This window comes from Erithacus rubecula (assembly GCF_903797595.1).
Source record: "Erithacus rubecula genome assembly, chromosome: 6".
Taxonomy (NCBI): Eukaryota; Metazoa; Chordata; class Aves; order Passeriformes; family Muscicapidae; genus Erithacus; species Erithacus rubecula.
In genome coordinates, this window is record NC_136688.1 from 44,698,086 (window position 1) to 44,713,237 (window position 15,152).

The following is a 15,152-nucleotide window of genomic DNA, read 5'->3' on the forward strand; positions in this document are numbered from 1 at the left end:
GAAAATCTGGAGAGAAACTGTGTTATGCTCTGGTCTTCTGCATTACTGGTCCGTGCTGAAAAAGCACAATCTTCTTTGTGATAAGCACTGAAAAGGGAACCTCTTGGACAAAAGCTCAAACAGTCAACTGATCACTGATGACCTGGTTTTGCAATTAAATTAGTCCAGCACAGTAACGTGCCTTTCGAGTGTTTGGTATGTTCTTAATATTCAACTTTGGGACTCAGTTAAAACTGAGCCAACTGCAGTACACCAAACAAAGCAAAAAGTTTCTGCCATTGTATCATTCTTTTTCCACAACTAATTATAACTTCTGTGGACTAATTTCACTGTTCAGTTTATTCTTCCTTTTTTCTCCTTGAAGAAATGTAAATCTACTTCTTAAAATCGTGTTTGTTATGTCTACACCACTGAGCAATCCTTTAACCTAAAACACAAGCATATGTAGCAAGTCATCGGAAGGATGGAAAATTTTACTCATTTTTGCAAGAGAATGCTCAGTGTTGGACGATGCACTAATTGCAATGATAAGACACTATCACTTTAATTGGACAATTATAAAGAGCTTTTGAAATTAAATGCATAGCTAATCTATTAGGTCACTCATGTTAGTGCTATAGGAATTGTCATCTAACATGAGTCAAGTTGTAGTCACTTCTCTCTGCTCTGGATTACTTTTGAATTGCACTAAATGTGTACAATTCTCTTCCTAGTTCATCTATCAAAACCTATAGTGGACTAGCCTTCATTTAATCACTTTTCCTCCAATGAAATGTCCTTTAAAATCTTTTAAAAATACATCCTACTTTTCTTTCCAGAACAGAATGTTCACTCTATCATCAAATAAATTAAAACAAGTAATTCAACAGTGAAAAGCATTTGAGTTATAACTAAATTTACAACTCTCATCAAGATATTTTCAAATGAAGACATAATAATGTATATGAACTATTCATTCTACACATCAGATAGAAGTATACAGACATCCACCCAACTGTCTTAGGTTTCAATTCAATAATCTCTCATACTGAATATGCATTTTTATATTATTTATTACTAAGGTACTTGTATGCTCCCAGACTCACTGTTTGAAAACCAACAACATTCAGTATTTGCTATCTAATTTTTTCAAACTTCATTAAGCAAACACAAAAGCTTCAGAAAAAAACTTAAGCTAATACAGAAGACGTGTACCAATGCAAAAGAATGGAGCACTTCACTACACTGAGGAAGAATGTGTACTTTACTGGATTTAATTAAGAAGAAAAATAATTATTATGCAAGGTCAAATTTTTACAGTAATTCAAAGCATGTGTTCATATTATTTTGCTTAAGACATACAAGTTCTCCATGTATAGTAAGATAAGATTTTTAGTGTAGTTACAGAACTAAAGGCAATATGAGGGGAAAGACTGATTTTTAAAAATGAAATAGCATTTTAGCAATGCAAATCAAAATTAAGACCAGATCTGATGACTAAGTTAAAGTGCCATTAACAAAATGAAAACAATTCCAGCAGAGAAGTGGAGCTATTAATGGGATAAAAAGATATGTCTAAGCTACAAGTCCACAAGATAAAGGTAACACACAAAAAATATGATGGAAAAAACCCCAAAACAACAAGTTAAGAGTTCTAGGGTTTTAAAAGATAAATGCATTACAAGACTTGAAAACAAAACAAAACAACCCACTGAAGTGATTTTACTAGTGCAAACAAAACAGTGCTGTAGAAGTTTCAAATTCTACCAATACTCCAGGACACCAATAATAACTTACATTAATGTCACATCCAAATGTACTTTGAAACTCAGTCAGATAAACACTAGACTAAGATGCATGAAAACATAAGGATAAAATTGTCTTTTTTACCCCAATTTTGTTTACAATTCAATTTAAAAATCAGAAACACTACCCTTAAATTCATCACTGGGTTAAGAATACAAATGCCATAAAAAGCAACACTAAATCTCTTTCAATCTCTTAATCTGTTACCTAATCTCATTCTACAGTTAGGCTAGTAAAACCGGAGGTCTTCACAAGCTTTTAAATAAAGCTTGAATCAAAAGTAATTTCATACTTAAATACCTTGTGATACTGACCTATGTGAAAATTCCTTTTTATTGAACTACTTTATTCTACTAAGGTTGTTTCTTCTTTTTGCATGTAAAGAAAAGCATATTGTTTCATTTTAAAGAAAAACAAAGGCAACATCCCTGTTGATTCAGTTATAAAAGACAAATTTCAGATTTTAGCAAAGCAGCATCATAAATACTTCAAAGTTCTTAAAGCTGCACTGGTTGTTTAAGTCTTCCATGCTGTTTTCACATGATTGTGAAACAGAGAATATTGACAATGCACTCTGCACATGCTTCAGCAGCTGCATGGCAGAAATCAGTAGGTTGCTGTTTTCCTACAAGTGACAGGCATTTGCTTCCTTTCACTTAAACAAAGCTTAAGGAAAAGCAGCTTCCAACCTCTCCACTGTAGAATAGTCTGCTGTAATTATTGTAGTCCTGTTTGATTCATTAGCTGCCCAGGTACATGGAAATCTTTAACAGTTGTCTGATTATAGCAGAGATAATGAAAACATTTAATCATTATGTTTTCTAGCAGAAAACTATTCAAAATTCATAAATACATGGTGAAGTATTTATCTCTAATATGAACTCTAAATATAGTATATATATATATTTACTACGATTTTTATACATTTTTAATATAACTTGTCTCAGATAATCAGTCCAAAGAGGGGGTTACTAGAATAAATTCCACTTGCTTAAGTATGCATTTCTAATGGCAAAATTCTTGCAAGAAGCAGGTGGACCAGAAAAGACATGTGAAGAAAAAGAGAGAAAAGAAAGTACACTGCTCTGATTAAATTGCAAATGCTACACCTTTATTTGACTTACACAATTGGGTAATTTTATTTAAAAGTGCTACCCTAGTGAGCATGAAAACAGCTATACAGGCAAATTCTACCTGTTGTAAAGTACATTGGTTCAGAAGTGTAAGTATCTATTGTAATGAATTTTAAGTGCTCTAGTAGTAGTTCGATTATCTACTGAAAATACAATATGAAATGTCAATTTCTCTGTGTAAATGGGTCATTTTAATAATGTTTAAGTTCAGTAGCTAAATTACAATGGCACACACAAAAACTTTAGTCAAATGCAGACAGTTTCTTAGATTTTGAAAGCAAGCAACACAATTGCAATTACTTTTTTTGTTAAAAGAAACATAAGAACTGTTGAGATTTTTTTGCAGGGAAGACAAATATAAAATGTGAAAGAGAATAAAAGACAAAATATAGTTAAATCAACACATTTCTAAGGTATATACTGAAAACAGAATGGATTAGAATCAGAAGAACCAACATTAAATGACCAAAGAGCAAGATGGCTTTATTTAATGACTGGAGAAAAAGGAATCCAATTCAGAGTGTGGATAAAGCAAACAGATCTCTCTGATGCCTATCCAAGTCTTCCCCTTTCCTTGCACTACTTGCAAATGATGTGCCAAAGGTTAGCACAGATGAGATGTACATTTTATAAAAAATTGGTTTGAGACTTTAAGGTTCTGATTCATTATAACATCATACTGAACACAGTGAAGACTTATTAGGCTTCATTCAACTTTGGCTCAGAGGCTGAGGCACTGCTCCTTTTCTAACCCTGCAGTGCAGTAATACCAGTACTTGACCTTGTCTCTTGTGCCTAGCACAGATCTTATCACAGCTCTAACAGGTCCCTCTCTCCCTAGCCACACCTCTTACTATCATTCTTTCCAGATGAAAACTGCATCTCTGTATTTAGTCTCTGGCACTGGTGTGGCAATATGTTGCTAATCCCTTCTCATACCAGTTGAACCTCCTCTGGGTTTCATGCTGTAACTTACAGGGAATATACTGACATTATGTTTACTACTTCCCCGCTTCAGAAAGGAAAATGTAACATCTTTGAAAATGGTCCCCCCTAAATCCTACAAATTCCATTTAAAATGCAAATATTCTAGAGGAAACTATCAGCTACCTACTTTTAGAAAATCCTTCTGCCGCTTCTAATAAAGACTTTTAGATCTGCAGCCCCAGATTTCAATACTTGTGATAGCTAAGCTAAAAGCCAAAAAACATCCATTTTAAAATTTTCTCAGAAGTAAAATCCTGCACAGTTTGACACTGAAATTTAAAAATCTAGTTGGAGATAGATCTGTACCTTACAAATAACTAACAGCTAACATCAATAGTCAAGAGATCACTGCATTAGGTACTATGTACTTACTGAGTAAGAGATAAGCTTTTATCCTAAAAGGTTGCAATTAAGCTTATTAAAAGTGACACAAAGACATGAGAAAAAGACAAGATAATAATACATTAATTATTATTAGCATAAAGAAGAGTCATAGCATACCAGTTGCCTAGTCATTGCAAAGAATTAGCACAGTCAAGCTTTTTTTAAAAAAAAGCATCTGAAAATGAAAACATAAGTGACTTTTCAGACTTATGCAGGTCTTTCCCTTTTCATGTCAAGGGCAGCAGAAGAAAGTAGGAAAGCTTTTCAGGGAAAACTAGAACAAATATGTATGACAACACTGGTAGGCCTAAAATCAACAAACTGAGAGCTCAAAACCTAGTAACAAAGACAACTAGATTTTGTTCTATGATGTAGGAGTCTGGAATGTAGGTTTTCCACCCTTCTCAAACGTGCTTAGGATTTCAATGAGACTTTGTCATCTTGCTCAATTCTGTCCACACTTACTGGAGAGCCAAATACTCACCTCATCACTAAGAAACTCCTTACTTAGACCAAAGTCTGTCAGCACCACATGACCATCAGAATCGAGGAGAATATTCTCAAGTTTTATATCCCGATATATAATCCCCAACTGCAAACAGAATATAAAAAAAAAGCATTTCCAAATAGTGTAACCACATCAAGACAATATAGGTGAATGCTTTTAAATATAAAGCCCCCAAAATTCACTTTATTAAGGTAATCTGACACAAGGAAGTTGCTCCTCAAAACGGACAATTTTTAAAAACTTTGAAGAAGCAACTTCAAAATAAAAAAAAAATCTTCAAAATTACATTACATTAATGTCTTAAAATCTAAAGGATATACTGTATATCCCCTGAATCTAAAAGTGACCAAATACTTGCTGTGGATAACAAAACTCAGTTCTGCTTTAATTAAGAATGAAAATGGATACTTCTGTTATACAGCCTAGACATAGACCGATGCTTTGCAATACTCTACAAATCTACTTATTTCTTCTGAGAAGTGTAACACTTTTCATGCCTACAGTTGTGCAAGAACTCTACTACTCAGTTAAGGATAACTGAACAATAAAACCCAAAACTTGTTCACTACAGTTAGTTTTAGTGACATACACAATTTCGCATGGATTACTAAAAATGAACAAATAATTTGTCAATAACACTACTCTTCACCCTGCAGACAAAAATTTGTGGCCTTAATCTGGTGCACAAGGAAGGACACTTCATTGCAGATTATTTCCAATTATACAACTAATATCCCATTGCTAGATAAAATTACTTTCAATTTAAAACAGTCTAAAACAATAGTTCTCCTTACTAATTTTATATGATACAAAAAGAACACAGCTGTAAATTCTCAAACTCAGCACCAGAATGAAGTTCTTTTACCTTGTGGAGATGTTCAAGTGCCAAAACTATTTCTCCGATGTAAATTTGCACCTCATTTTCTGAGAATCTCTCTCTGTGTGAAAGATGAGTAAACAATTCTCCTCCATTTATATAGTCTAAAAAACAGAACACAGAACCTCATAATTTCACTTTCTGACAATTTTATTTTCTTAATGGAATATTATTAGGTTCTTTGTAAGCTATTTAGTAACACATTCTATTATCAGATGCTTTTCCTTTATTGTAATTTACTAGTATTTCATCATGCAATATTCAATTTCTTTCTTAGAGGATGGAAGGAAGAATAAGACACACTTTTGAATCAGCAGCAAAACCATAAAATAAGCCTCAAATATTTCTAAATTATAAAGATGGGGTTTTTCATAAAAATCAGCCTTTTAGTTATTTAGGAATATGAAAAGAAAGAAGTACAAATAATATTTACAAACAGAACTCTTGTAGACTCTTATGAAATACTCTGATGAGAAAAACAGTAGACTGACACAAAAAAAAGCAATTCAAAAAACAGGTATTAGGAGAAATAATCAACTGTGGACAAGTAAAAAATTTTCCCTTCACAAGGGAAACCTTGATGGCAAAACTTATTGTAGATTATTTCCACATACACTCCCTCATGAAAACCACACTTTCATTCTTTACAGGCTATGACACAAAGATTTTCCCACAGTAAGGCAGAGGGGAAAAAAATTATTACAACAGAGCTCCACGGTAACACAAATATATTTTAGATGTAGAGCTGCTTATGATAGCAGTGTACATTACAGCCATTGACTTGCAACCTCCCAGCCCCCATTACTGTACTTGAGGTCTACATACACAGAGCAGGGAAGATGCCCCACAAAATCTTACTCAGTATTTTTTTGAATATTGTTTCTATAGATTTGTTGATCGAAAACACAAATCCATAAATGGAGTCTGATCTATTTTAAGCTAGTGTGAAGGAGAAAGCATAGATAAAAAAATTACACACATTCTTATCTCTCTCCACTTGCCAGTTCTTCAATTCTCTCTTTGAAAAGGAATATTAGTGGAATCAAACAACAGGAAAAGGATTATTTATCTAGACCAGTAAGCAAATGAAAAAGACTTAATGAAGTATTAATAACCCACATTTTACAGTTGCTTCCTTCTTCTAAAAAAAACTTCATCATGTAGAAAAAGGTAACAGAATTTTTTTAAATCTTTCTAGCCAGAATTGCTAACTTTGTACAAGCTAAGCATTGAATTGCCATTGAATTGTTCTAAGACTGTGACAGATGCAAACCAAAGCTGCCACAGGAGTGGCACAACAAACTTAATTCTATCCAGGTTGTAACACTAACGACAGCCCAATGAAACAACTAACCTTCAAATTTTTGGTGCAAGACAAAATGCATCACTGACATAATGGAAAAAAATATCCTGGTTATTTCAGTGTAAACTCCACCTGACAGTTCAGGTTATTTAGCTATTTTTAAAGTATTAGATGGTTAACCTTGTGTGACAAGTTCTGTATAGAATTGATGGTCCTCACATGGATAAAACACTTTATTCATTCCATATGGTTTAAAGTCAACATTAAAATTGGAATCAGCTCCCAACTATTTTCTGGAAATCTGGCAAAAATGCAGCTGCATGTCTGTACTTGATTCAGTCTAAATTCATATAGATATGTAATCTGATAGCATGAAGAACTGTACTAAATATTGCACTGAGGCTCCAATTCTGTAACCTCTAAAAACTAAAACGGCAGGTAGCTCACACAACAAATTCAGCTAAGTACAAGACAAATACTTTCCCCCAAAATCCATAAGCCTGTGAAACACTTAAATTCCAAAGCTAAATTAAAAGGATTTATACAGACTTACATAATAAGACATGAAAAACTTGTAAAAGTTTGGGGTTTTCCCCCAAAGGAGGGCGTGAAGCCAAGTTGATTTATAAAGTAGCTTTACATCATGTTAAGGAGAAAAAATTTTCACAGTTAAACAAAGTCATTAAAAGAAAACTTTTAACTAATTATTCCTATTTTCTGCAGAAAATGAAGGAAAAAATGACCTTCCTGGCTGCAACATATGCTGAGAATGGATTAAGAACTTGGGAAAAAGAAAAAAACTAAAACAAAAGGCTATAATTGTATCTTAGTTATGAATTCCTTGCTTCAAACATCACCTCAGCATTGCATTAGAGTGGACACGTGCCCCTTCTGCACTATCTGCTATACAGCAATTTTCACAACTACTGGGCTTGCCCCTTTTTGACTCTTATGAGAAAACAGTAACAAGCTTTTAATTTTCTTTCATATGAGAGGCTTTTATGGCCTTCTAATTATGCTTATCACCTAAACTTCCCCCCATGTATTTATTTTTAGGCAGCAGATACAACTATCTCAGATTTGAAGAGGTTTTTTTAGCTTTTGTTTCCCCTCTTTTTTTTTTTAATATGGAATTTAAGGTGCATTTAGCAAAAAAACCTTGGACTTAAGGAATAGTCCTATAATGTTTATAATAAATGTTATATTTTACCTCATTTAATATTTCAAATTTTTCTAAATTATTAGTCAATACCTTTAAATCCAATATAAATTTCAAAACCTTTATTATGAACAGTTGCTATCAAGGAATCAAAAAGTAATCAATATATTTCTAACTATTTGTGACAATCTTTTACACATTTCTTTCATGTCCTAGTCAGAGGAATTTGCATGAAACTATATTACAATTTTCAACTCTCATTTTCAAAAGAAGTCTAGCGAATACTCCATTTCAGTTCAACATATTTATTATTTCACTGTAGTATGTGAAACTAAAGTATGTGCATAGAGAACCTTTCTAAGAATTGACAGCTGAAGGTGTAGATCCATTTAACATTAATAAAATTTTGCTAATTTGATGTAAATCAGACTGTTAATAAATGTTAAAAAACAGAAGTTATGGATAAAGGAATGCAAAACCTGCACTTCAGTTAAAGGACAATTCTACATCCTCAAAGATTTTACTACAGAAGCATATTATCAAGCCAAGCCTTTAATTAATCATCCATTTTACTATTCTTTTAAAATATTCTAAGTAAGAAAGTTTTAAAAATGGTAGGCAATCTTCCTACAAATATACCTCATACACCAAACACTAAATTTGCTGCTAATCTGAAAAGTAGAAACATTTCTAAAATTACAGTAGTACCAAACCTGAACAAGTGCTACTTTCAGCACAGAAATGTGTGCTTTTAGATTATCTCTTACTACCCAAAAATTGAAACACACAGTATCTCAATACTCAAAAAAGATCAAATTATCTCATAACAAGACATTTAACAAAGCAACTGCTTCCAGGTCACTGATGAATAGTCACATACATTTTTTTGCTGCATGTAAGTCACAGATAACCACTACCCCTCCAAGCCAGAGTAGCACACTGAGGCTCAAACAGGAAAACCACCAACACAGACACTGTTGAAGATGAACAGTATTTCACTTCCTATGCTTTCTCATGCAATCTCCAAATACACTGTACTTTAAACCACATAAAAACCTCTTACAAAACAGAGAGAAAAGGGCGCCTTTTTTCTTTTTTTTTGGTAAGAACTTGAATCCTGAAGAGTACTCACCTAAAATGAGATGAAGCTTTGTATCTGTCTGGAAGGCATAATGCAACGTGACCAAAAACGGTGATTGCCTGATGTGCTCCAAGACTTGTCGTTCTGTCCTCGTGTGCTCAGTTGTTTTGGCTTTTTGAACTATTGTTGCTTTCTTCAGTACTTTCATGGCATATAGTTTTCCAGCATCATGGCCACTTACTTTCCTCACTAGGAATACTTTTCCATAGGCTTAAAAATTAGGGAGGAAAAAAACCCCAAAAACAAAAAAAAGAAAGAGAAAAAGAGACAAAGACCACAAGTTACCTATTTGTACTACCAGTCTCGATGATGTTATTATTACTTTCAATTACTTATTTTAACAGCAGACAGTAATCACTCAGGCTAAAAATCTACTAAAACACTTTTTCAGATTGACCTTTTCTGAACAAAATTTCAAACAAATGAGCTTCGTAAGTGAACACTGCAATAGTGGGAAAAGCAATTGAACCGCTTCAGTATATAAAACAATTTTAAAAGCTGATGATTTCGTCCTTTGTAATAACCTAAAACATTCACACCTAGAATTAAGCAAGAGTTCCAAGTAAGAGATGCTATTTTTTGTTCTTAAAATAGTCTGCTCCTATTTGCACAACTCATACTTTCATTACTGGTTTTATAGCACTGAAGTTACAAAAACCTGTAGAAAAGCCAATGAATTCTTCCCATCAGTATTTCATACAGAGGAGCTTTCTGAGGCTCTCATACTGGACTTTAAAGGACTCCTGGGAATTCTACATAATTAAATTTGATATCTTTACCAGGCAAACCTGTAGAAACAGTAAAGCTTAGAATTAGTGTGCAGCTGCTGGGCCATCATCTCACTGCAATTACAGAGATATGGTAGGATAGCTTGCATAACTGGAATACTGTCATGGATGGTTACATACTCCTTAGGAAAGAGGCCAGAAAGGCAAGGTGGTGGAGGCCTTTCTAAGTAAGGCAGCAACCAAAATGTATCAAGCTTTGACTAGGGGTGCATGAAGGAAGTGCCAAGAGCTTATCTTATGGGTAAGAATCAGGGGATAGGTTAAAATGGGTGTTATGGGTGTTTACTACAGGCCACCTGATTAGTATGAGGAAGTAGATGAGGTCTTCCACAGACAGCAGGAAGTAGCTGTCACCATAACAGGCCCACAGTCCTCATAACCACCCCGACAGCTGCTGGAAAGACATCACAGCTTGGCACACGGGAGCCCCGGAGGCTCCTGCAGAGCACTAATAACTATGACACACTTGGTGGGGAAGCCCACAAGGAGAGATGTGTTGCTGGACCTTGCATTAAGAAACAAAAGAGGACTGGCTAGGGAAGAGAAGGCTGAAGGCAGCATTGACTGCAGTGTCCATGAGATGCTAGAGTTCAGGATTCTGCATGGAAGAAGCATGGAAATAAGTAGGATTATAGCCCTTGGACTTCAAGAAAAATAACTCTGGTATCTTCAAGGGCCTACTTGGAGGAATCTCATAGGTTAGGTCTTTAGAAGGCAGGGCAAGTCCAAAAGAGATGGTTAATATGGCAGCTCATCAATGTGCACATATATCTTATAGACAGGTCTCAAGAGAATGAGGCCACACTCCTTCCTATAGTGCTCATTAACAGGGTAAGAGACAGCCCACACAAATGGAAAAATGTGAAGTTCCATAATATGAGGACAAACTTCTTTGAGGGTGACAGAACACTGGAACAGGCTACCTGTAAAGGCTGTGGAGTCTCCAACTCTGGAGCTATTCAAAACCCACTTGCCCACAATTCCATGCAGCATGCTCTGGGTTAACCTGCTTTAGCAGAGGGGCAGGACTAGGTGGCCTCCAGTGGTCCCTTCCAACCCCAGCCATGCCATGATTCTGTAGTAGACACAACAGGACTTTGTGAAAGAATGAGTTTTACTTTTGTAGATGGCACTAGTTACTGCTCAAAGACTCAGGAGAATGGAACTATGAAATGGGTGATTTATTTAGATCAAGGTAATAAGGTTCTCTTACAAAACAGTTTTTTAAGACACTAAAAAGTTAGGTGTGCAAAGGAGAGAACAAAATAACCAAGGCAACAAATTAAATCATTAGGTATCAGCATTAAAAACTATGCAAAGCGCCCAAATAAACACGCAGTTAAAGTGTGGAACTACTGTTCCATGATTCTGCAGCTGTCAAAAATGCAGATGAATTTTAAAAGATTACATAAATCTCTGAGGGAGAGGAAAGCACAGAAAGTGTTGCCAAACTCTGAAGAGAATCTCTGGCTCAGGCAGACCCCAAACTGTAGGCTGCTACAAGCTCACTAAGGAAACCATCATTGTAAGCCTCTCCTCAAGCCATCATGAGACAGAAAAACTAACAAGCTCATTGTTTTGTCCAACCCTTGTAATTACCTTCACACTACATTCTCAAAGAGAATGCTTAAATAGCACAAACCTGAAAATACACTGGACAAGTGTATACTGTCCTGATGTGAGACACTCAAATTTGGTTGGCCTTTAAAAATGCTATAGCTACAGAGCTCCTAATAAGCATTGCATGCAACTCCAGATTTCTTTCTGGATTTTTTCCAGAAGTGTAATAGAGATGTGATGTGACACGTGAGCTTTTTTTTCCTAGATCCATATTCTACTTCAGTGAGTATACAAAACTGATATTGCTCATATACTGAACAATTCTTTTTAAGAAGTTCTTTACCTGACTCATCACACCTTAAGGAATCATGCTTCCCTTCTTTACAGAATTCATTATCTGCAAAAAGAGCTTTCAGAAAATAAGTTTTCCTAACATATCTCTCAAGAATGACAGAGTCAGAATAGGTGACATCTTTCTATTTTGTGAGATATATACAGGACAGTCTCTTTCAAGATTTGGCATTTTGTGTTGCGTTCTCCAACTTTGTAGTTAGAAGACCTCAAGCATACATAAGCAAGACTGAATGGTCACCAGTTACTCATCACCAGGAAAGAGTAATTTTATCAGAAATGCTGGAGAACATTAAGCTAAATTAAAATGAACAAAAGCCTCATGGTTGTAACACTTGGCTACCTGTATCTGTAACCTCATTTTATAAAAACATAATAATGCATCTTAAGTGAGAGAATGCAGTACCTAATACAGCTTTAGATGTCAAATCAGAAAATTATCTGGTTAGTGTAATAGCTGTAAAAATCTCTAGAAACTATACTCTTGTTGCCATAAAAGATTTTGCAACATTGAGCTTTGCCATGGTATAAACTGTTTCTTCAGGAATCTGAAAAGGACTGACAGAATGATGATGATTCTCAGCATTTTTATCTGAATAAATCTTAAGTAGCACTATTTTAATCAAATGACTCATAATACATTCAGCACCAGAATCTCTGATATCATCACAAGAAATCTACTTAAAAGACTACACTGCAAAAGCAATTTATTTGAGTGGCAGAAAGGAGAAAGCACATAAGCTAATTGCAATACTCTTACCTGACAATTGTATTTCAGTAAAGCTTTTTTAATTTCTCAAAGAGCAACACTTTAATGCTCATTCTCATAAAATCTTATGCACATCTCATCTACTGCCAAGGCAGAAATATTCAGCCAGCAATATAAGCCCCATAATGAAACACACACAAGAAACACCAAGTATCCACCCCTAAATTCACTGAAAATATATTAAATTATAGAAAAACTGGAAGACTGTAATGCATACACGGGCACAAACTTCGTTAGACTGACCTGGCAGCTTAAGAGAAATAATTTAAAGGATGGTTATCAGCCTTTATGATGACTAAGATTTCACACTAGCAATTTATACCAAATTTGCACTCAGTTCATGAGACAGAAAAATATAAATGGGTGCTAAAACTTGCCTTTTACTACTGCCCTTTTAATGAATACAAATTCATAATAATATATCATAACTATATATAAGCATACATATAAGTATACTTAGTCATAACTTATATATAATCATATTCATAGTAAAACATGTGATTCTAAGTTTAAATTTAGCAAGTCTTTAGAATATTCTAAAATACACACTTGCTGCAAGACAATGAGTTAAAAATAATGAAGTATGCTTTGCTTCTTTCTTCTTTCTGTACAAATGCAAGCACATTAAGGCATTGCATCACACCAGCTGATTCTTGGAGAGAAAAATGAGCACAATTCTTATTGTTTATAGTACACTGGATGGTTTCTGTGGACTCCCAAATTGCATCCAGACAGTGTTTTTAAAATTAATCTTTTCAAGTGCTACTATAAGCTACATCTCTTTCTTAAAGCACTTTTTTTACTGTCAGTGTAAGTATAATCACAAGACTACAAAGGAAAAGACTCAAAATATTAAAGGATTCAAATACATTTCACTGTATTTTTGTACAATATATGCCTAACGACACCTTTGCTTTGCAATTTGCATTTACATTTAATCTGCCTAAGGAATTCAGAGGCAGAACTCTCACTGTGCTAGTATCAGTCCATATGAATTAAAAACTGGGACGTGGCAAATATAGAAAAGCATATAGCTCTAGCAGCCAAAAGTGGGTGCAAAAGCCAAACAGAAACCTTAACAAACCTCAAATAAAAGCATTTCCAAACATTTCCAACTTATTGTCTATGACCAAACATCAAATACAAGGCATTATGTCATCTTTCCTTAGATATCAGATGGACAAGAATCATTAATGCAATTTTTCCAACGTTATTACTTACTCTGAGAATAAATTCCCTCTCCCATTAAACAAGTGAGTGATGATTAATATAAAAGGCAAAAAGTGACAGGAGGGGGTAAATTACATCTTAAACTGTACTTTGTACCAGCATTTTGCTTTTGTTTCTTTTTTGCTTTTTTACCCTTTTCAAAAAAAAAGTAAATGTTATTACAGTAAATAGTTATGGTAGACAATACATGCCTAAGTTTTTTTCATCTTTAAAGCATGTCAGTTTCTAGAAGGCAGTTCTCAAATGCAAGACAACCTGCCACTGGATATAGATAACATTAATTCTTAATTATTAAAAAATTAAAGTAAATAATTTTCTGTAAAAATTGTTTTAAAGGTACTGTATACCTCTGATGTTTGCTGAAGTCAGAACAGCTAACCAAGAGCTTCCTGGGATCACCATTGTATTTCCTCCTTTCCTTCTTAAATAAAAGACTGTTTTTGCTGTTCTCTCTGACATTCCAGTTCCAATAAGAATCTTTGCTATTGATCTCCAATTTAATGTACAGATTATTTTCAGAATTCTCTGGTGTAAGAAAAAGACAAATTCGTCCAGGTTCTCAGAGTGAACACAGCCTCCTCTTTTCAGTCTGTTCTTCATGGAGAAAACTAATTTTCCATTTCCAAGCCTTGTTCTCCAATTAGCCATCCCACCTACCATTCAGTATACATTCTAGCTGTCCTCAGCAGAAACAGAAGTAAAATATTTAATTGGAGTTTGGAATTATTTTTAGGCACTCACTAATTTTGTCTCACTCTCCTGAGCACAGTATCCCCATTCTATCTTTTTCCTCCTTTTATGATTGAATGTTTTATATTTTCTTCCATATGCTTTGAAAGAACTAACTTCATTTCACAGTGTTAACTTTATCAGAATACTTTCTGACCTCTTAGATGAAACTTCATTATATGTTCTTGTATAACAAGATTTTTGAGATGGTTATTTAAATCTGACATTCATCCCTCTAATTTTGTTCCCTTCATATGAATAAATCCTTCAGATTCTAAGGATCTTCCACATATAAGGTGAATATTCTTCCCACATAAGCACTTAAATCTAAAAGAACATATATAAAACATCCTCTCATATCTGGTAGTTAGATTCTTGTTTCTCATTATTGTTTGTCTTCATTAGTGGACTATAGTTCAAAAGGTAGAATGGATTGTAAGTGCACATG

At 34.3% G+C, this 15,152-nt stretch overlaps 1 protein-coding gene across 3 annotated transcripts in view; it reads right to left on the reverse strand.

Annotated features, from left to right (window-relative positions):
* The window catches only part of RPS6KA5 (ribosomal protein S6 kinase A5), a 65,882-nt gene that overhangs the window by 35,981 nt on the left and 14,749 nt on the right, over positions 1-15,152 (reverse strand). For 2 of the 3 annotated variants that reach the window (XM_079309191.1, XM_079309190.1), the window contains exons 3-5: positions 9,269-9,487; positions 5,663-5,778; positions 4,774-4,881 (exon numbers count right to left, since the gene is read on the reverse strand). In XM_079309191.1, coding sequence (XP_079165317.1) covers positions 4,774-4,881; positions 5,663-5,778; positions 9,269-9,487 — 443 coding nt within the window. Of the gene's footprint in view, positions 1-4,773; positions 4,882-5,662; positions 5,779-9,268; positions 9,488-15,152 lie in introns of those variants that run through there. The other variant, XM_079309192.1, reaches the window with a different exon arrangement.